Genomic DNA, 23640 nt, shown 5'->3' on the forward strand with positions numbered 1-23640 from the left:
TTTTAGTATGTTTATTTCTAGGTATTGCCCACTTGTAAATAGGATCTATCCCTTCTCCTTTCATGCACACACACACACACACACACACCTCTTTTAAATTGGTTATTACTGATGTATAGAAAAGTTGTTGGCTTGCATTTGGCAACATAATGACTTACTTTTTTTGAATATAGACATTTTCAGTTGCTTCTCAAGAATGTCTGCAAATTGATATGTCACTGTTTTAGCTCACCTTATTGCATTGACCAGGACTTTGGGGGAAGTGAGTCATCTACCTGTACTCTTTTTGTTAACAGCGCTAGGAATTTTAATTTTACCATCTGGGCTTTTATCTTGACCATATTTTCCCGTATAGCTCACATGGCCACTGCTAGGGATGGTCAGTTCTCTACTGAAAAACCAGCTTTGAGGTGCCTGTGACTTTTTCATGATCCCCGCTAGTAAACCTATCAGAAAAGCAAGTGGGATTGACCTGCCAATGGCTCTTAGTAATTTACCTTTTCCTTTTTAAATTTCTTAAAACACTTTAAAAAATCCATTCTAAAGAAATGAGCTATCGAGCCATGAAGACATGGAGGGACCTGAAATGCTTTTTGTGCAGTGAATGAAGCCAGTCTGAGAAGCTGCATACTGTGTGATTCCAACCATATGTCGTTCTGGAAAAGGCAAAACTATGGAGACAGTACAAAGATCCGTGGTTGCCAGAGGTTTGGGGAGGGAGGGATGAACAGGTGGAACCCAGAGAATTTTTGCAGCAATGAAAACATTCTGTATGAAACGATAATGGTGGACACATGTCATTACTAATTGGTCCAAACCTGTAGAACATACCACACCAAGAGTGAACCCTAAGGTAAATGATGTACTCTGGATCATTATGATGTGTCATTGTAGTTTCATCTGTTGTACCGAATGTATCCCTCTGGTGGGGGTGTTCACAGTGGGGGAGGCTGTGCGTATGTAGGGGCTGGAGGTATAGGAGATCTCTGTACCCTCCCCTCAGTTTTGCTCTGAACCTAAAACTGCTCCAAAAAAAAATTAGTCTTTTTTTTTTCTTAAGATTTTATTTATTTATTTGACAGAGAGAGATCGCAAGTAGGCAGAGCGGCAGGCAGAGGCAGAGAGAGGGGGAAGCAGGCTCCCCCACCAAGCAGACAGCCTGACACAGGGCTCAATCCCAGGACTCCGGGATCATGACCCGATCCGAAGGCAGAGGCCCAACCCACTGAGCCACCCAGGCGCCCCTAAAAAAATTAGTCTTAATAATAATAATAATAAAATCCATCCTAGAAACTTGTCAGAGATAGCCTAAAGTTTTAAAAGCCAACTTTCCTATTCATTTTTTTTTTTTTCTAGCCAAGGTGTTACTGACTTTAGGATTCTCTAACCCTCCCAGGTAGAAGCAGACACAGGCCAAGGTTGATGTGGATAGCCTTTACTGTAAGCTCAGGCCTGGGCATGAGGGAGACAGCCTTAGTGAAAGGGCTACCAGACTCCTCCCTGAGCTAGGGCTGGGCAAGTATCTGAAGGAGTTGGGGCAGGAAAGGAGTGACGTCATGTATATATGTCGCACGGTAAAGGTAGGGAAATGCAGGGACTTGGGTGCGCAGGTGCAGTTGGCAACATTTTATTTGCATGTTAAGTCTCTATCCCTGGCCATGATTTTTAGCATTATAACAAGAGGAAAAAATCGAAAGGTCAGGGCTGGCGTCCACTGTGGCTCTGATTGGTCTGGTCTGGTGTTTGTAGGAGCAAACTTGTTATAAAGTTGCAACCTGGAGCTTGTTTCAAGTTTGTGGCTTCTGGCTTCCCGATTCAGTGCAGCACCTTCGAAGTAGGTCAGAGAAAGAGATTATCAGACGGGGCTGAGGTTTTCTGCAAGTGCCTGGTCTGTAAAAGTCGTGCCTCAGAGAAGAGATGAACAAACCGGCAGGTGGATATTCAAAGAGCTTTTCGTTTTGAAATACCGCAGTTGTAAGGAGATTAGGTTCTAGGGCAATTTCATCCCATCATATGCTTTTCTAGGCAGGTGCCTCAGAATTCCTGTCTCAAAGCCTCTAGCGTTCTCTAGGACATCAGATTTTTCCTTAGTTGGAGTTCTTTCTGACCTGGGAGTGATCACCACGTACAAAAGGTCACATGTTGCTGTCCTCTGAGGAGGAAAGGGATGGAAATATGGCTAGTGGGCCTACCGGTTGGAAAGGTCATTCCTGGGAAAGTTCCCTTGCCAGCTTGCTGAATACATGAAACTCCTGGATATCATGGTGGCACCACAACTAAATTTTCATGAATGCTGATTGAAGTCTAGCATCTTTAAATTGTTTATATGTGTTATAGTGGAGTCAAGGGTGTGATCATACATCAGTCCATATCACTTATGCTTTGATCTAATTTGCTGAAGGGGAGGAGGGATGCACTTACAAGGGGTGTTCAGGGATTTGTTCATAAACCACAACCTGTCACATCCCTGCTGTGTCCCTGACATGGTGGCTCCTTACAAAGTCTGGCTTGCTATCCGTGTGCTTATAAAATGCTTTATAAATGTGATACCAAGTAATAAAAGGAACAAAAAGCCCAAGACCAAACCAAACCAGTGCATCCCAGTAGCTGTGGTGTTATTTGTTTATTTTGATCTCTAGTTTTTTGAGTTTCCCCCAATTTGGGGTGAGTCCTTGAGTATGTGTATGTGCTGGAAAAAAAAATAGCAAGTTATTGGGAAAAAATCTGCACTAGCACAAGGATTTGTCATGGCAATTTCCCCCGGAGACATCGCTGAAAATGTGCAGCTAAGAAATGTAAGTTGTATGAATTTGAGGCAAAGCACAACTTGCCATTTTATGTTTTAACTGTGAGTGTCAGTAAAACATGATGGAGAAGTGTGGGTTTTGAAGAATAGGGAATTGACAAATCGGGGCTTATCTGCAAATCATGTCTGTGTGAGATCATGGGAGGGAGGGCTTCTGACTGTAGGGTTGGGTACTGAGTGGCACAAAATGAAATGACAAATAATGAAAATTGAAAATGTATGACCCTCTAGAGGACCGTGGAGCCATGCTCAGTTTATTTTGGAGAAGTTGTCCTATCAGATGAGCCTGATGGTGTTATTTTTATTACACGGAGGTGGAAGGAAAGGTAAGGAATGTTGTGCATGAAGACCTGCCTGCAGAGAAAACGGATCAAAAAGTCCTAAGTGACACAGGGAACTGGAACCCTTTGGAGAAGCTTTCAGTGGAAATCAGGAGGGCCAATGTTAGGTCTGATTTCATTTAATCGTTTAATCAACGACATTGAAAAAGGCACACACAGCACCCTAATGAACTTTACAGAAGATGCAAAATTGGGAAATGTTTTTCATGTCAGCGAGGAGTAAAAACATAATAAAAACGAATCCGGAGAGGTCAGAAATACAGGCGGGAAGTAACAGCGTGAGATTCCGTTTGGAAAACCGCAGAGCAATGCATGCGGGGAAAGCGCAGCCCCGGCATGGTGGGATGGTCCACGAGAGGCCGAGAGGCTGTCTCTGCAGAAAGGACCTTGGTGACAGGGGCCGTGAATGAGCCCCGTTTCTGCAGGGCCACACTGCAGGGCTGACACCGCCTGATTTCCGTCCACGTGCAGAGTGGCCCGGTGCCCCCGAGAAGGAAGGCGGCTGTGTCGTGTGCGCTGTGCTGGTGAGACTAATGGGGACTCCAACAGAACGTTTGGGGAACCTCATTTTCAGAAGGATCGACTCAAACTAGAGGAGAGGGGCGAGTGTGATGAGGACATGAGTGGCGGCCTCCAGAGATGCGATCCGTTCGGCGGAGGAAGCTTTGCAGGTCTCAGTGAACACACTGCCTCGGGGAATCACGCGTGGGCTGCGGTGCTCAGCGGCGCTGTGTGGGCTCCTTTATCCCTTCACTCCGTGGGCATTTTATTGAGTCCCTGCCCTGCTGGAAACTTGGGACACATATGGTAGATCTGTCTGTAGGGGTGGCTGATACACAAACAGGATGTTAGAGGGTAATGTATGTGCAATAAACACGGTGTGCACCGGGCATTCATTCAACACATGGGAGCGCCCCCAAGGATGGGGGAGAAGGCAGGGCCATTTCTGCAGTGGTAAACGGGAGGGGGCGGCATCTCAGCGTGTGGGCCGGCTATCACTGTGGGTCTGGAGTCTGAGCTGGGGAGAGGAGGCAGCTGTGGATAACTGGGGGAGTCAGGCAGGGCTGAAGGTGGAGGGGCTTGTCCTGACTATTAAGGAATTTACACTTGATTTTGTAGGCTGTTCTTCTCAATCTCCTCTAAATGATAAGAATCACCCACCCCAGAAAGTATTAGAATCTTCTGACAGATCCCTGTGTTGGCTGGTCAGGGCATGGATTTGAGAACCAGACTAGAGGAGGAGGAGGCAGCCTTCTGTAGCTGCCCAGGCTTGGAATGATAGAGGATGACATTTGGCAGGAGGAACAGAGGGACGTGGAGAGGTCAGATGGGAAGTCTTTAGTAACCGACTGGGTGTGGGCAAGAAAGAGAGCTTGGGATGGCACGCAGAGGTCTGTCTCAGTAGTATGAGCAGGGTGGTGCCCAGCTGGTCCATAGGAGGCATTTAGGTTTGAGAGTAAGATGGCTGGAGGCCACCCTGTCTGGTAAGTACACAAGCATGAGGAGCTGACGTCCCTATCTGATCTGGCTAGTGAGAACTGATTTCTGAGTCAGGCAGCTAAAACCATGGGGGGTGGGGAGGAGGGAGAATGTCTAAAGGCAGGGGTGGGATGGAGTCAACATTTGGGGCAACAGAAAGAGCTAGTTTGGGTCGGTGTTGATTCAAACACCTCCAGACCAGCCCATTGGCCGTCTAGACAAAGCAGAATATTCTTAGTAGAAGGCAGCACTGGAGGGAGAAAGTACAGTAGCTTTCTGCCCGGAGCCTCAGAAGGTCAGTATGTGGGATATTCAGAGAAGCACAGTGTCTAGGTGAGGACCAGCTGCAGTCACCTCGATCCCCAGGGGCCCTGTGAGCCTTGTGTCTTCTGCTCCAATGACAGTCATGTGTAGGTAACATCTTCTTGCTCATTCATCATGAGCAGGTGAGATGCAGATGCGGGCCTCAGTGTGGGTGAGACACCATGAAGTGAAGAACAAGGTAAGGTCCTGCCTGACCCCAGGGATAGCAGGGAGGTGGAGTCCTGAGTGCCTTGTACCCAGCACTATGATTTAAAAATGTTGCAGTTGGCCAAACAACTGATCAGAATGGAAATGAAAGAGTATGAGTAGAAGTTTGGGGGTACTACCCAATGGGGAGATGAAGCTGCCCGGTGAGGTCTTAAGGGACAGCAAATTTAATTCCCCAGACCTCATAAAAAGTTACCCTGGATGGCTTTTCAGCCCAGTCCTGCCACCCACAGACTCAGAGGCCGACTGATACTCTGAGCCAAAATGAATCTGCATACTTTCAGATGGAGATGTCTTCATTAACAGTGAAAACGCTAATAATAGAAGCAATTTGCAAAGGCTGTCCCCTGCAATTTAATCAGTATCTCAGTCTGACCCCAAACAACATATTTTAATAAGCCAAATGGCTATGTGACTCAAGATTATATAAATAAGCTTTAAATGTAGGGAGTGAACAAAGCAAATGGAAAACTCTGTTACCCTAAAAGTGTTTGGGGGCAAAGATGAAATTACAATTTCTTATTTGACTACTTAACCCCAAAATGTTAGAGGGAATTTAATAATTGGATCTGAAAGTACTACCCCAGGGAACCCATATTTCAAGTTTCAGGGGAAGAAATTAAATAATTCCTTTTTCACTGGAGACACGGAGCAGATAATTAGGAGTGAGATTTACTAAACATTTAGTGTTACTGCTTAATTAAGCAAGCACATATCAAGATGTTGAAAGCGTCAACAGGTCCAGATCCTCAAAGGGGACAAATTGACAACAGGAGTGTAATTTAAACTACGCTTGAAACAATTCTTCAGTGTGCCTACCCTCACTCCGACTGCCATGGTCTTGGAAGAATTGAAGAGACTGAAATCAAACTGAACACACATGTATTAAGCCCCGGGTTACGAGCCCATTATCGCTGTGCCTACCTTAAAGAGAGGAATGGGTGGGGAGGTCTGATCCCCTTCTCTGGGCCCAGCCTCGCCATCTGGAGGGGGAACACGTAGATAAGAGTATGGATCTGAGAGATGTTATGGAGATAGCTAAGAAAAAGTGTGAACAGGCCATAGACGAGGGTGACACTGACATGTGAGTAAAGGAGAGACAAGGATATATTCTCAGGGGAAATGAGAAGGTCACCTGGAGGTTGTAGGATTCTACTGCGCCACAGGGTGAGGGGGACCAGGACAGCTGTGGTCCATGCCATGTCAAGAGAAAAAACAGACTGAGCAAAGGTTAGACCAGAGGGAAGAGGAGTATGCAGACGACTTGCTAGAGCTGGCTGCATGTTTGTGGTTGGTGAGGGCCAGACGGGGCCGGGGCGGGGGGGGGGTCATGGTAGGAGCTGAGGTCGGCATGGTGCACCTAGCTAGGGATAACCTCGATTCCAGGGACCCTGCCAGATTCTTCTGAAATGCATCCTCATACCTGACACAGGTCATGGTTCATAGAAGGGCTCCGTGATTGTATTTTGGTGGGGGATGGGGGTGGGGGGAGGGTGGGGAAGAAAGAAAGAATGAGTGACCCAGGCTCTTTGGTAAAATGCCATTTTAATTAAAGGCAACAAGGAGTGGAAGGTGGAAGCAAGCAAGTATGTAGACCCGGACTTGTATCTGGAGCGCCCATTCCCAAGCCCTACATTTCAGCGTTTCCTAATGGCTTTTGGGGTCATACACTGGGCCTTTGTATTCTGTAGCAGATTCCATCTCCCAAGGCGACCTTCTTTTCCAACTGCCTTGTCATAATGGGAAGTCTATTTAATCCGGGTCTTCGGTTGTTGGCTTGTTTGCTCTTTTGCTTTCCTTTGTGTTTTAAAATTTGTCTTACAGTGGATGCGAAAAAAAAGCGTGGCCTGAAATAGATGCACTGGAACTTTTCCGTTTCTCATCAGCTGCTCCCTGTAGGTCACTCGGAGGTCTTACTCGCATGCATGGCTTTGTCTGAGCCCCAAGAGAGACTGCCTTTAGCCTGAATCTTGGAGACACAAGGGGGAAGTGAAGCAATAGGCGAACTTCCGAAGGTCAGAGACAGAGAAAGTCTCTGTGTGTCCCTGGGGCTGCCCCTGCCTTCCCTGAGAATGCTGATCCAGTTATAAAGAGTGGCGACACAGCTACATTTTTAACAGTTTTTTCCTTGGAAAACTGTCCCTCGTTGAATAAGAAGGAACTGTGAACTGAGTGTATGCATTTTTGAATTTGCAGCAAATGTGTTGCCGCCTCTTTATTTTCTTTAAGGATTTTCTTTCTTTCTTTCTTTCTTTTAGATTTTATTTATTTATTTGACAGAGATCATAAGTAGGCAGAGAGGCAGGCAGAAAGAGAGGGGAGGGGTAAGCAGGCTCCCTGCTGAGCAGAGAGCCTGATGTGGGGCTTGATCCCAGGACCCTGGGATCATGACCTGAGCCGAAGGCAGAAACTTTAACCCACTGAGCCACCCAGGTGCTCCTAAGGATCTTTCTTTGTGCGTATTTCATATCACCAACCTCTTCTGGTCTCCTCTGATTTTCCCTCTTACTGATCTGTGCAAGATGCTGCTTAAGGAAACTGAGGCAGGGCAGTGTCTGCTGTGTGGATTCCTGCAGCCCCTGGGAGCCAGTCAGTGAGATCTACATGCCAGGGACCAGGGTTGGCTGTCCCTCTCCTTTCAGTTTCCGTGAGCTTAAGAATTGCCTTCTGCTTAAGATCTTGGGTCTTTCTGCTTCCATTCTGTAATGAACTAAGAACTCAAAGGCCATAGGATTAATCATAGCAGACACACAGTACGTAACTCCTGGGCCCAAACTTTGCAGAGAAGTCAGGCTTAATGGCCCGGTGTACTGGTGCATTCTCACTGCTTTGGGGGCAGGGCTTCCAGACAAAGGGAGGTGACTGGCTAGGATGGGTCCCTCCCTGGCCTCTCTTCCCAGCCTTCCAGAATGTAACAGTGTCATCATCCCAGGACCAAGTTCCTTTCAGGCGGTCTTGACCCACTGATACCAATGCTCATGCTCATTCCATTCATTTGTTTGTTCAAAGTAACCGTGACTTACAGTGGGCCCAGAAGGATTCTGAGAAGTGAGGAAGACAGGTGCAGTCCAGCTGGGGGTGGTGGATAACAACATGAAGGCGTGGGGCACAGTGATGCTTTCTAAGGCAACACAGTGTGCAGGGATGGAGAGCATGAAATACCAGGTCACCGTTGGAGCACGGTGTCCCTCGCTCACATTCTCTCCAGTTTCCAAGTTTGAGTCAGACATTTGGGGAGACACATCAGTCGTTACAGACGGTCTGTTCTTTAGAAAGTAACTTCCTTAAAAACTGTGTTCTTTTGTCCTGAGACATGCTATTTAAAGGGGCCTGTTTGGAGTTTTTTGTAAACAACACTCATGTGATAGGCTTACTCCTTAGGTTTTGCTGTTACTTTTCTTTTTCCTGGATGAAAGGGAGAGAGGCATTATTTGAGTTTTGAGCTCCAGACCCTGCCCTGGACTGGACAAGCGACGGAGGCCCCGGGTCTGGCTCCTGGTGACTTGAATCCTGTCTCCCATGTCTCCTTGCACTCTGTGCTCACCTCTCTACTCAGAGCGTGCTAGGCCGGGCTTCTCTAAGCGGAATCCCGAGACCCCGAGCCTCGGGCTTTCTTGAATGTCGTGCTTCCCAATTGTGCACATTCCTAAGCCAGCCCCAAATTTCTCATCAGAAGCTTAGGGGTGATGCTTGGGAATGTTCATTCTAGCAAGAGTCCCAGTGAATTCCCCTACACACCAAAGTTTTAGAAATCTTGGTCTTTGGGCACTAAATAAAGGTAACATTCTCTATGATTAAAATCTGTGTATGTAATCCGAGAGAATGCTTAAGCCCAGCCTAAAGAACAGTGGGACTAGAAAGGCGAAGGTACGTCTCTTGAACTCAGGCTGGCCTGTGCGGTGTCCCTGCAGCCTTCTCAGACCTCTGGCTGAGCCGGGGACCCTTCTACGCTCCTCTCCATCAATATCTGCATTCCAGAAGGCCTTCCCTATCAGAAATGTGCTGTGCACCTTCCTTTGGATGTAACCCATGGTTCCAATTTAAGCTGCTTTAATTGTAGGATCTTTTGTTAAAGGAACTGGGGACACAGGGAGAGCCGATGAGAAAGAGTTTTGGAAGAAAGGGAGCCTTTCCAAGGCCCCTAAAAATTGTCAGTGACCTGTTCTGTGGATGATGGGGTCAGTGCAGGTCCAGAGAAGGGTATCAGTATGATCTGTGGAAAGAAGACCAGGAGGGGGGATGGGAGCCCCTCAGCCAGGAGGGCATTGTCTCAGGGGCTTGGGGACACAGTCTGCCACAGCCTGTGAAACTGTCCTCCCCAGGGGAGTTGGCAGGACATTCTGTCCAAGTTAGCAATCAAGGCTCTCAGTTTTCACACCTCTTTGAGTGATGGTTTCCCCACGGGTCTCATCGCAGGGGGCTTGACTAAGATTCTTTCTTTCCAACCTGCTTTTTCCAGACAGGAGGCTGATAGGATCAGTTTGGGTGCCTCTGGGCTGCGTTCTTCCAGACTGTTTGATCCGGTGGCCACTTCCAACCAGTTCTTCCCAGAGCGGCCAAGATAGGGTGAATCTCACGACTTGCTCCTTTTGAGATTCATCTGATTTCTGCCGTCTTGGCTAGAGGCCCCCAGACAGTCTGCAGCTCCGTCATCCCTGCCCACACCTCACGGGGAGGTCGCACAGGCTCTGTCCACTGGGCACCGGGGTCCCTAAAATTGTAAAGCAGTCCGTAGGTCAGTGGATGACCTATCTTTGAGTGCTCTTGTTTTCTCTACTGTGAACCCAAACCGATCGAAAAATGAGCCCAAATCAGACAGAGATAAAAATGCTCACTTTATCCTAAGAAAAGTGGTCTGCTGCTAAGGTCTAATTGGACTTCCTTTTGCTTTCCTGATCAGTTGCACTGCTCCTCGGGAGCCTCGCCCAGGCCCAGCAGGGTGGCCCGGGGCCCCCAACCTCATGGCTGGAGGTGGTCCTTGCAGGTAGGATGAAAGAGGAGCGTGCACCTGAGTGGCCACAGACAGAACTCCCCGGGAAGCAGGGTTGGCATCACTCCCAGCAGCCGGGATAATGAGACCTTCCCGAGGGGGCGCACACTGCCCATCCCCTCGTCAGCTGTTTGCTGAGAGCACAGTCTCAGAACGTGTACAAGACCGAGACTGCCTTCAGCAGGGGCTTGACCTCATTCCTCCACCCAGAGAGGGGCAGTGTGTCAGAAGCTCGCCTGAATTAGGGACTCCTCCCCAGCCCCCTTGCCTGGGGAAGTAGGAGGTTGAGTGGATGTAGGAGGGAAGAGAAGGCCAGGCAGGAATACTCAAGTAACACGCTCCATTCTGGGAAGGGACGGAAGTGCTATTCCTCCTCCGGACCTCAGAATCCCAGCACAGAGGATGAACACCCCATTCCCTTTCATGACCCTATAAGACAACCCATTGGTTAAAAGGCTGATTGAATGCATGTGAATTCTTATCTTGGAGGGATTGAGCTGGGAACTCCCCCAATCTTAGGTAACTATCAGGATGTGTGAGGACATTCAGCTCCCCTGAGCTGATTGATACTTAGAAAAAGCCAGCACTTTGGGTATGAAAGCATGCTTGTTGCCTTCTTCCCAGTTGTCTGGGAGTCCAGCTGGGATCACCAGGTGAGGCAAACGCAGTTGAAAGTGATAGATTTATTGAATCTTGTTTGAAAGTCTGAAGCCTTCTGATGGCTTAATTCATCCAAAGCCATTACAAGTGTTGGATGATCAAGAAGCGGTCATTTTATTTCTAAAAGTCTTTGATCAGAGTAAATAACCTGTGTTTAGAAAATTTGCCACTCTGCTTGGTGAAGCAGAATGTTTCCTTGAAGCATTTTATCCTCCTCTGTAGCTACCCTGCAGTGGCCTCTTCCACTCAGTGTCTCCAGGCTCGCTTCTGTAAATCTGTGCCTGCCCTGTGCAGCCATGCTGTGAAGGAGGTGCACTGCTCAAGTTGCAGACCTGCTTCTTGTCCACTGCAAAGCCCTTCACCCACCCATCCTGCACTCTGTTTCCTTACAGTGTCTGGGCTCAGACACAAAGTTTGACAATGTATCAAATTCACTTTGAGATAGCAGGGGATTAGCAGCTGAAACAAGATCATTATGGCAAAACCTTGGACAAATTTCTGAAGCTCAGAAGGAGTCTATGGAACAGATAAAGTTATGATCCGTGTTGCTAATCATATGCAAATAGATTTGCTGTATTTTCCCATAAAACAGTTGCGCTGCAGGGAAATGAGGAACATGCATTAATTCATTGCTTAGAGCCTTGTTAGCTTAGAATCCCAGTTTTTTGGCTTTTTCAGTGCAGGTCTCTGTAAATTGGTTAGGGAGACCTTGTTATCTTGTATCCTAAGTAAGGCAAAGCCATTGTTATTGACTGCAGCAAGGACCCATAATTTCTGTGGAAAAAAAAGAAAAAGAAAAAGAAAAATGAAGAAAAAGTTGTCCGAAGATGCCTGCCTTTGCTAGGACAGTAGCAGCCCTTTTGAGCTGTAGGCATTTAGTGACAAGGACAAGGAACCTTTTCTTGGGGACCATTTGGGCGACTGAAGATTCACACAGTGAAACAAAGGACTGACAACAAAGGATGGTGCTGGAATCAGGTGCAGGAATTTGAGCCAGGAAAAAAAAAAAAAACAGACAAAAATCCCTTTTCTAATGGAGCTAACACTGTTGCAGATAAAAATGGCTCACTCCATCTTGGGCCCTGTTCTAAGCACTTCACATATATTAACGTGTTTGACTCACATGTCCTTTAAGAGCAGGCATTTGTCATCCCTATTTGTGAAACTGAGGCACTGGGAAATCGAGCACCTTGCCCAAGGTTACACAACCAGTAAATGGCAACTTGTTTTGTTTTGTTTTTTGTTTGTTTTTTAACCCGAGGTTTATTAGTGCATCTCAAACTTTAAAGTTCATATGATTGATCCAGGGTATCTGGTTTAAAAGCAGATTCTGGTCCAGTAGGTCTGGCTTGAGGACCCTGGGATTCTGCACTTTTAACAAGACCCCAGGTGACACTGCCCTGCTTGGCTGTGGGCCACATTTGGAGGGGCAGGGCTCTGGAAGATCATGGGCATGCTGGATCTCCTGAAAACTCAGGTCCTTGGAGATCATCTCTCTTTCCTTTCGGCTTTCTTTGTGTCTCTTTAGGGTACTCCTAGCCTCTGCTCAATTTGTTGAAGTTATGAAAGCCCTTTCAAGCTAATTCAGAAGAAAAGCAGGGATAGATTTAAGGATATGGAGCTCATAAAATGCAAGGATAGCAGCCACATTACATCAGCCTTCTTGGGGCCTAGAGCTCCAGCAAGATCAAGCCCTCAGCCCCACGAGTCCTCTCACTTTGTGTCCCCTTGCAGGTTCTGCCCCCGCTCTGTTCCACTTGCCTGTGTTTCCAACATGGCTGCCGCCCAGAAGTCCACAGGCTCCTTCAACCCAGGGCCCACAACAACCATTATATACTATGTTTCTTAGTTTAACTTCTTGAAGGAAGAATTGATTGATTGCACTGGCAGTCAGCTGTGGGTGGGGAAATTAAGCAGGATGATGATGGGCAAATTATGTGACTTGTTGAATATTATATACAAGACCAAGAAATCATTCCTGGAGGGCCAGAATGCTTACTTCGTGGACTCAGAAAGAAATGGATTATCCATTTATTTACTAGGCACTAACTAGCTGCCAGGCAGTCTACCAAGTGATGGGGATATAGAGATAGAAGATACATTTTAAGGAATTTAGGTTCTAATGGGAGAGTTCTTCAGTAGTGGCAGACTAGCTTATAGCAGATCAAAGTCTGCCTTCTGAGAGCAATTAGAAAGTAGGAAAAAAGAAATGTAGATTTCTGTAGCAATTACACCCTTATTTATCATAAATACATTTGTATTGCACAATTATATGCATTTCAGCTACCCTTATTTGTCTCTGAAGGACTATCTAAATAGAGCATAGGGAAGAGTAGTTAGTGACCCCAAATGTTGGAGACACCTAACTCTTTGAGAAATTCTGTCATACTTAAGCAGTTAAGAGAAGCTATACAGAGAGTGTCAGTCAGGATGCTTGAGAGGCAAGCATAACTTTTGGCAATTTTAACAATTGGAAGGGCCCTGGTTGATACTCTAGGCTTCTCACTGAGGATCCCTTAAGTAAGGGCAAGCCAAAGATAGTCTAGACTATATAAAACTGAAACCCAGACTCCAGGCAGTTAAAATCCTGATTGGATTAGATGTTCTCTCCACTTTTACCAATTACCAGGAAAATTTAAAAAGTGTTTAAGATTTTATTTTTAAGTAAAAAATGTCTAAGATCTTATTTTTAAGTAAGCTTTACACCCAATGTGGAACTTGAACTCACAACCCTGAGATCAAGAGTTGCACACTCTATCCACTGAGCCTGCCAGAGACCCCGGAAGATAAAATCTTGCTTAGTTTTCTAAAGTTTTCTATATAAAATATCTGGCATTTAACTAAAAGAAAGTGCTAAGATACAGCAAGGGACATGATCAAAAGCAAAGATAGATAACGGAAATACGTCTACGGGTGATGCAGATATGAAAGTTATCAGGCACATGCATTAAAGTAATGTGATTAATATGGTTGCAAAATTAGGTGACAAGCTGGAGAAATTTGTCGGGAGCTGGGATTTATAAACATGAATAAATTAATTAAATATAAAAATGAGTTAATAGACGATTTTATCACATGGGAAGACTGGCGATCTGCAAGATGGGTCAATAAGAAATACCCAGTATAAGGCCTAGAGAAGTAAAAAGGTGAAAATTCAGATTGAAATTCATGACAACATAATACAAAAGTTTTTTGGAGGGACAGTAAATAGAGTTTCAGACGATCTCTGCCATAGGCCTTACCTCTCTGATTCAATCTCCATTCCAACCTCCTTTGTCTTTCTATTCAGGTGCTAGATTTTCTTCTCTAGAACTCTCCAGTGAGGTAGCCACAGGCCTTTTTATTTTAATTAAAATAAAATTAAAAATTCAATTCCTCAGGCCCATGTGGACCAGCCACACTTCACATTCTCAATTAGCCATGGGCGGCCATTTCCTTCATCCTGGAAAGTTCTATCGGACAGTGATCTCATTCCTTCACATTTTGCTTTTTTTGGTCAGCTTAATTTTTTTACCCATGATTAAATTACCCTTATGCATGGAACCCTTCCGTGCTTCCAGCCTCTTTTGTGGAATATTCAAAGTTTTACACTGTATAGCTCAGTTCTGTTCCCTGACTGTTGGGAGCAGGCTCAGTAAGTTCAGTGACCAACTATAACTAAAAGTGAACAAAATAATCTCAATCAGATGCCGCCTGCTGTGCATGACTGTCTGGTACAGAGTGATGCTCAGAACCCAGACCCTGGGCCATCAAATGACTTCAGGCTCCTCTGTCTAGGAGGAGTCAAGTGCATCATACTTAGAAAGATGTCCACTAATATGGTCAAATAAACGTTTTGGTTCTTAGAATTCCAACTGGGGAACTCTGTAGTTGACAAGTATGTGGGGCAAGTGGGACTTCTACTGTGTTCAGTCCCAGCTTTGTCATTTATTGGCTTTTAAACAAAGACAACCTACTTTCCCCCCGCTGGAGCCTCCAGTGTGGTGTGTCAGGCGTTGTACCTCTCCCTCATGTGTGAGTTGTGATAATTAAATGTGGTTCTGCAAATGAGAAAATGGCTCTGTAAATGTCAGGGCCGCTCACACCATATGGTATTATTTTGGATCACAGTGTGGGCCGGGTCCGTAAACTACTGCACTTCACGCTGTGCCGTTTCTCTTTTTGTCTTACAGTGATTTCCCTCAAAGCTTCTGAAGATTCATCCTTTGAGAAAAAGAAAGAGACCTGGGCATTTTTTGAAGGTAGACCTTGCATGTTTCTTTATTATAAGATGCCCCTCTCTTTTAGAGAATAAGAAAGGAATAAAATGGGAAGAAAGCATCACCAAACTCAAGGAGGGGTCACCACTTGGGGTACATACACCAAATTGAACACAACCAATATTGGAAGCGAAGGACTTTTTATTTCTTGTTACAAGTTAGGGGACAGGGAGATAGTTCTCAAAGCCCCATCTCCCCACGGGGTTAGTACAAGAACCTTTTATTCAGTGTGTTAGGGCCTGGGGCAGGGAGCTGCCATTGGTACGGTTGGATGAGTCGCGCATGTCTAGCACGTCAGCACGCTACTATGTGCCTCGTACGTTCTAAAAAATGGCAGAACATTCTGCCCATAGGATGTGATGTTAGCATAATGAGCTAAAGGTAACTTGAGGTCCTCAGCCTCAGCCTGGCTCACCTGGCTCCCATGCGGGCTGTTAGTGGAGACACCCCGAGCAGGTGAGTCTCTGGTGAAATACCTCATTGGGCGTCTCCTAGGCTGGAACTGTTGGTTCTGTGAAACAAAACACATTTCTTCCCTGCTTTTGTCCCTTCTCTTCCCACCTTCTGCTGAGAGCTTCCATCCCTCTTATTTGAGTAGCTTCCTATTGCATTTAACCAACAAAAAGGATCCTGACTTCTTAGTTGTGCTATGACATCAAGTTGTTTTCTTTATTTTTTAAATTAATTTATTTGAGAGAGAGAGAGAGAACATGAGCAGAGGGAGAGGGAGAAGCAGACTCCCCACCGAGCAGGGAGCCTGATGCAGCACTTGAACTCAGGACTCCAGGATCATGATAACCGAGTGAGCCACTCAGGTGTCCCTTAAATTGTTTTCTTATCTTAAATTTACTCAAGAGAAGGGTAGGAGGGGACCCCTGGGTGGCTCAGTCGGTTAAGTGTCGACTCTTGACTCTTTATTTCTGCTCAGGGTCGTGAGATCGAGCCCCACATTAAATTCAGCTCAGAGTCTGCTTGTCCCTCTCCCTTTCCCTCTGCCCCTCACCCACTCATGCGCTCTCTCTAAAAAAAGTAAGTAGAATCTTTTGAAAAAACCCCAAAACTATATATATATATATATATAGAGAGAGAGAGAGAGAGAGAGAGAGAACGAGAACGAGGGTAAGGTGGGAATCCTGTTGGTATCAGCCCATGGGTTTTGAAAGAGTAGAGAGAAAGCCCCAAGCTCCAGAATTCTTACTCCTAAGTGATTTTAGGGAGGGATCTTCAAGTACTGTACAAATGAAATGTACCCCTACCGTGGCAAATTTTATCTCCAGTTTCTTACAGAGTTTGGGATTCTAGAAATAGGTTGAGAACCTTCAGCAAGTGGTTTTCAACCTATGTTAGAGTCCCCTGGGGAGCTTTAAAAACACTGATGCCTGGACCACGTCTCTGGACATTCTGATTGAACTGGAACTGGTTCAAAGCTCTCCAGGTGCTCCCAGCAGGAACCCTGGCTGGTCCCAGGCCAGCAGCAGCAGCATTACCTGGGAGCCTGATACAAAGGCACAGTGTCGGGTCCTCCCTTCATGCGCAAGATCAGAAACACTAGGGGTGGTGCCCAGGAGTCTCGGTTTTCACAAGACCTCCGGGGGGGATTCTGCTGCACTGGGGTTCGAGGGGGTTGGACCCCTCCAGGGTACATTTGCCAGTTATGGATATATTTTTAGTTGCCACAAGTAGGCTTTCGATGCACTTGGCTTCTACGGGGTAGAGGCCAGAGGTGCTGCTAAACGTCCTAGGAATGCCCACGTAGGTCAGCTCCCCACAACAAGGAAGTCTCTGGCCCCAAATGTCAAGAGTGCCGAGGCTGAGAAACCTTGCCTTACTGAGAGTGAGGAGAGTTCACAGGAATTATGATCACAAAGTGAGGGGGAGGATTATGACCAGAAGCAATGAAGGAATGTCCTTTGTGAGTTCTGGGCAGAGCCTTTGGTCAGTGAAAAACTGATGAATGTCAAAAGGTGATCAGGAACTCCCGAAGGATTACATTTAGGGAAGGCATGGCATTTATAGGTGATGAATCCCCTAGCTGAACAGATCTCGGGAGACGTGTGTGCCTTGGGGGTTCCCCTCACCTTTCGTTAGCTCAGAGATGTGCTGCAAGGAGATCGCGCCCCATGGGAGGGGGCACTGGGATCCAGACCCACCTCTTCCTCTTCCGATAGCCAGTTAAAAGCAGTGGATGGAGGCACTTTCTCTCTTAGAAAAATGTAATCACAGTTGTGAACATTATTTGCAACCAGGGAGTATCACCCAGATAAGAGACTGAGATTCATTGTTTTGCCATAAAACTTTTTCTTTGTGAGACTGCTCTTTCATTCAGTGGCGATTCCTTGTATTCCCTGCCTTTTCTTTTCTTTTTCTTTTTTTTTTTTTTTAAGATTACTTATTTATTTGACAGACAGAGATCACAAGCAGGCAGAGAGGCAGGCAGAGAGAGAGGGGAGGGGTAAGCAAGGCTCCCTGTGGAGCAGAGAGCTCCATGTGGGGCTTGATCCCAGGACCCCGAGACCATGATCTGAGCCAAAGGCAGAGGCTTTAACCCACTGAGCCACCCAGGTGTCCCCCCACCCACCCCAGCTTTTCATTCAGGGAATGCCTATTTGTTAGCAAGGAGATGAAAGGATCTTTACTTCATGGAGTGAAGCAGTAGAAAAAAAAACAATTGATTTACTCCATATTTCGGGGAGATGCTCCATGACCGAGGCCCAATGGTGAGGGAGACGTATGGAGACATCCAGGGCATCCCTAAGGTAGGTCGTTGGCAGCTGTGACATCGGGAACCTTGTTTATCATCAGATGCATAAGGATCTCCTGGGGGGTTGTTAGTGACCCGGATTCTGGGCTCCCCACCGAGAATCTGATTATTGCAGTTAGGAAGGGAGCAAAACATTTGTACTGGGGCCCAGGGTGTTTCCCCAGTGCAAATGGTCTGAGGACTGTATTTAGAAATAACCAGTAGTACGGGGGTGGGGGTCAGTTAAGCTTTTGGCTCAGGTCATGTTTTCGGGGTCCTGGAATAGAGCCCCGTATTGGGCTCAGCAGGGAGTCTGCTTCTCCCTCTGCCTCTGCCCCTGCTCACACACACACACACACACACACACACATACACACACACACACATACACACACACTCTTTCTCTTTCTCTCCCTCAAACAAATGAATAAAATCTAAAAAAAAAAAAAAATCTGTGGTACAAAAAACAAGACTCCTTATATCTGGGAAGATTGCAGCACGTGGTCCCAACCTGCCTTGCAGCATCCTCAGCGTGCTAAAACGAGCGTGTAATTGATGGTACTTGGTAATTCACATGTAGCTCTTGACTCTTAGGGTCACTCTTAACCTAGCTCTCTACACAAAATCCGTAGCCCAGGGTGGGCTTCCTTTTCCACACAGAGAATTAGGTCCCTTCAGAAAAGAGCTAGAGTCCTTGCACTGTCTAATGCCGCAGAGCAGCTGTTTCTAGAACCTTCTTTCCCTGTGATTCCAGCAGCAGTGGCCTTGTGTTTTGCTTTCTTAACCCAGCCATGGTGTCAGTGAGGCCAGGGGTACAGATGAAACTCCCTGGCGCCTGATGCCGGGCCTTTGCCCTTTTGTTCCTGGATGGGAGAGCTGATGAGGGATGGCCGTCTCCTGGGGCTCCGCTCAGTGGGCCACATGCCCGCAGGACAAAACCCAGCATTGTCAGACCGCTTGGTGAAATGCGGCAGTGAGTTAAAATCCCTCAGGCCTGTTGCTCAGGTTGCCTGCACAGATCCGAGATCCTGGCGTTTGCATTTTCCCTGGAAGAGTAGGGACGGACATGGACTTTCTGGAGTCAGCGGTCTGGGAGAGTGGCGTCCTTCACTGCGCGGAGACATGCTGGGGCCGCCGGGTTTCAGAGAGGCCGAATATCCCAGCTGGCCTCCGCGTTGCCCAGCAACAGGTGCTGCCTGCCTGTGGCTGGGGCCTCTCTGCTGGGCCTGCCCTGCGGTGGCTTGGTGTTCTGGGAAGGGGGCTCTGGCACTAGCTCTGGCACCCCACCCTCTGCCTCCCTGCCGCGTGAGTGTCCCTCCAGCCTGCCAGCCCCACCATCTGCTTCGGGGAGGCCTGGGCTGGGGCAGGAGGGACATTTTCTGCATGGCAGCTTGTAACAGAGCTTAAAAATGACATTGGTGCCTTTGAAAGTCTGGTGGCAGAAGACAAAGCTGCACATGAGTTTGAGGGACGTAAAAGATTTTTAGAATGGTTTTGAGGGCACAAGAAAATGTGGTGTTTGAAAAGCTAACCCCAGGTTCGGTTCAGTGCAGATGTTTTGTTCAATTTGGATCTGAAGGCTGTGGATTCAGCCTCCAGACAAGGATTGTTTGGCCCGGTCTGGTCTGGGTTTTGAAACCTTTGAGCCCACATTTATAATTAGAGAGGTGTGTAGAAGGAAGTTAAGGGAAAGTGGGAGATAAGGCAGCACAGCCTGAGCTTCCGGGCCGAGAACAGCTGTCCTGAGCAGAGTGGCCGCCACCTGTGCGGAACTCAGCCCAGCTTTGCTGTCGCTCGCTCGGTGGCAAGGCGGTGCTCCATCTACGTGTTTGTGACCCTGGCTGAAATGGCTCAGCGTTTTATCTGTTTGCAGAGACAACTGGGGGTGGTGGTTTCAGTGTTTTGAGTAGATAAAACACGGCATTGTCTTTATGCAGCAAAAGAAACTCTTGGAAGAGAGGGAAAAACTCAGAACTCTGGGGTCTTGGGTGCTACCCCATCCAGAGAAACTCAGATGTTCTGTTTGAGCTTTTCTCCTCCTGCAAGGGGACACTTGCTCAGGTTCCTGGAGCTTCAGGAATGCAACAGAGAGAAGGTGTGATTGCTCCTGAGGCTATGGGGACACACACACAGGAGGCCGGTGCCTGCGGGCCAGTGTCCCCAGCCCCTGGGTCTGAGTGTTTGGCGGTGTAGCTGAGCCTTCCGGACTGGCCAGATGTTTTATGTCTGCAGCCAGGGCTGCCTGGGGAGAGCCTCCTCCGTGCCACGTGGTAGAGGCTGTGATCTGAAACCAGAACTCGGGCCTCTCAGAGCCCCTCGCCTCCTGCCGGGGCAGAGCGGGCCACAGATGTCTACAGCGTGCTTCTGGGGACGCTTGTGGGAGATTCTCACCACGACCTTGTCCCTGCTTGATTGCTACAGTTTCCAAACAAAAGAAGGGGCTCCAGTGAAGGGGGAGCTCGTGGTGGACGCTGCCCTGCTCCAGTGATCCAGAAACTTCATTCAGTGGGACGGTTTGTCTCTCCAATGAAGGATGAGACTGAAGCCTGATCGCCCTTGCCCTTTTGGTCCTGAGGCCCTCATCTTTGGAGTCTGTCGAGGTGGATGCTGTGTTCTTTTGCCCCACGTCTGTGTGCCTGGCAATGGGGCTGAATTGTTTGTCATCCTCTCATGCCAGAAATGACTACACAGTCCTGGTCCCTGAGCAGTTTGCTTAACCCCTGTAGATCCGGGACTGGCTGTGTGCTCTCCGTGTTCTGGCCCACCCTGCATCCTGTCGTGAATCCTCGTCTGTGACCCCTGCTCTAGCTCTCAGAATTTCATTGTTTGTACGGAGACCTGAGCCCCTAACTCTGACCACTCAGAGCTCTCATCGAGTGAATCTGCAGAGCCCACGTGTCTGAGACAAGATGTCTATACAGAAAGGCAGTTTTGATTTTTGTTGTAGGAGAGGGTTTCTGCTATCTCTGTCTCAAACTCCTCACATGCCACTGAACTCCTCGACCCTTGTCATCAGGCACAGCCCGCACCATCCCACTGAACTGGCTTTCCCCCAGGACTTTTCCAGTAACTTCCAAGGAGGAAAACCCAGTGGATGTTTTCCAGCAGTACCTGGTGCTATTAAAGAATCTTTAACATCTACTCTCTTGGCTTCTAGAACTCTCAACTTCAGTTTTCCTCTGCTTCTGTGACTGGCTCCCAGCTCCCTCTGTAGCAAACTCTTCCTACCCAACTTCTTGCTCCCTTAAATGTTAGGGCAGGTGTTCCCTTCCCTTGAAGCCTTATCCTACTGTGCTTTCTACTTCTTTTGCTTTTAGTTCAGGCTCCTAAGTTCCATGAAGAGAAACCTTCTCAGACTAGCTTAGGCAAAAATGTTGAGTGAACCTAAGACCACGGGAGGACCTTGTGGACTCTGGCTCAGAGACTACACTGAGCCTCCTGGGCTGTAGGCCAGGGAAGAGAGAGTCAAAAGGAGGCTGAGATGTTTGATTCCATCCCATCCTCCCGCTTCCTCTCTCACTGACCATGGCCGTACCTGCATCTCCAGCTCTCTGTGGAAGGCAGCGTTCCCCCCTGCCACTCCCAGCATGCTTGCTTTTTCCATTTGGACACTTAACTACCTGCTTCTCCAGGTCCCAAGGGCTTTACAAAGGTGCATTCCTTTTGACTCAGCAATTCCACTTCTAGGAACTTCATCTTAAAAACCTAATTTGATTTTCTTGACTGTTTCCTTGGCTGTGCAGAAGCTTTTGATTTTGATGAAGTCCCAAAAGTTCATCTTCGCTTTTGTTTCCTTTGCCTTTGGAGACATATCTTGAAAGAAGTTGCTGTGGCTGATATCAAAGAGATTACTGCCTATGTTCTCCTCTAGGATTCTGATGGATTCCTGTCTCACGTTGAGGTCTTTTATCCATTTTGAGTTTATCTTTGTGTACAGTGTAAGAGACTGGTCGAGTTTCATTCTTCTACATATAGCTGCCCAGTTTTCCCAGCACCATTTATTGAAGAGACTGTCTTTTTTCCACTGTATATTTTTTCCTGTTTTGTCGAAGATTATATGACCATAGAGTTGAGGGTCCATATCTGGGCTCTCTACTCTGTTCCACTGGTCTATGTGTCTGTTTTTATGCCAGTACCATGCTGTCTTGGTGATCACAGCTTTGTAGTAAAGCTTGAAATCAGGTAACGTGATACCCCCCATTTTATTTTTGTTTTTCAACATTTCCTTAGCGATTTGGGGTCTCTTCTGATTCCATACAAATTTTAGGATTATTTGCTCCAGCTCTTTGAAGAATACTGGTGGAATTTTGATCGGAATAGCATTAAAAGTATAGATTGCTCTAGGCAGTATAGACATTTTAACAATGTTTATTCTTCCGATCCAAGAGCATAGAATGGTCTTCCATCTTTTTGTGTCTTCTTCAATTTCTTTCATGAGTGTTCTGTAGTTCAAGGAAACAGTCAAGAAAACAAAGAGGCAACCCACGGAATGGGAGAAGATATTTGCAAATGACAGTACAGACAAAAGGGTGATATCCAGGATCTATAATGAACTCCTCAAACTCAACACACACAAAACAGAAAATCATATCAAAAAATGGGCAGAAGATATGGACAGACACTTCTCCAATAAAGACATACAAATGGCTATCAGACACATGAAAAAATGTTCATCACTAGCCGTCAGGGAGATTCAAATTAAAACTACATTGAGATATCACCTTACACCAGTTAGAATGGCCAAAATTAGCAAGACAGGAAACAACATGTGTTGGAGGGGATGTGGAGAAAGGGGAACCCTCTTCCACTGTTGGTGGGAATGCAAGTTGGTGCAGCCTCTTTGGAGAAGAACAGTGTGGAGATTCCTCAAGAAATTAAAAATAGAACTCCCCTATGACCCTGCCATTGCAGTCCTGGGTATTTACCCCAAAGATACAGATGTAGTGAAAAGAAGGGCCATCTGTACCCCAATGTTTATAGCAGCAATGGCCACAGTTGCCAAACTGTGGAAAGAACCAAGATGCCCTTCAATGGATGAATGGATAAGGAAGATGTGGTCCATATACACTATGGAGTATTATGCCTCCATCAGAAAGGATGAATACCCAACTTTTGTAGCAACATGGACGGGACTGGAAGAGATTATGCTGAGTGAAATAAGTCAAGCAGAGAGAGTCGATTATCATATGGTTTCACTTATTTGTGGAGCATAACAAATAGCATGGAGGACATGGGGAGTTAGAGAGGAGAAGGGAGTTGGGGGAAATTGGAAGGGGAGGTGAACCATGAGAGACTATGGACTCTGAAACACAATCTGATGGTTTTGAAGGGGCGGGGGGTGGGAGGTTGGGGTACCAGGTGGTGGGTATTATAGAGGGCACGGATTGCATGGAGCACTGGGTATGGTGCAAAAATAATGAATACTGTTATATTGAAAATTAAAAAAATTAAAAAAAAAAACCTAATTTGAGTGGTGTGTTAAGGGTTGAGTCTGTAAATGTTCATCCTCCTCATTTATTATAGGGAGCAGTTAGAAACACTTTGTGTGATCAGTAATAAGTTCCCATGAAGCCACTTCTATTAATCTAATACATTTTTTTCACTCTGTTTCTCTCTGTATTTTTATCCTTTCTATACATTTTTGCATTTTCTGTGTTTTTTTTTTTTTAAGATTTTATTTATTTACTTGACAGAGAGAAACACACTGAGAAAGGAAACACAAGCAGGAGGAGTGGGAGAGGGAGAGGGAGAAGCAGGCTTCCTGCTGAGCAGGGAGCCTGATGCGAGGCTCGATCCCAGGACCCCAGGACCATGACCTGAAGCAAAGGCATACG

At 46.7% G+C, this 23640-nt stretch overlaps 1 protein-coding gene across 1 annotated transcript in view; it reads left to right on the forward strand.

Moving 5' to 3' along the window:
- Window positions 1-23640, forward strand: part of VSTM4 (V-set and transmembrane domain containing 4) — a 97327-nt gene that overhangs the window by 13319 nt on the left and 60368 nt on the right. Inside the window, 1 exon segment of the mRNA XM_045068488.1 lies at window positions 14980-15048. Within this exon segment, the coding sequence (XP_044924423.1) occupies window positions 14980-15048 (69 nt within the window).

Source organism: Mustela putorius, unplaced genomic scaffold (assembly GCF_011764305.1).
Source record: "Mustela putorius furo isolate JIRA1106 unplaced genomic scaffold, ASM1176430v1.1 tig00003909_pilon_pilon_pilon, whole genome shotgun sequence".
NCBI classification, from domain to species: domain Eukaryota; kingdom Metazoa; phylum Chordata; class Mammalia; order Carnivora; family Mustelidae; genus Mustela; species Mustela putorius.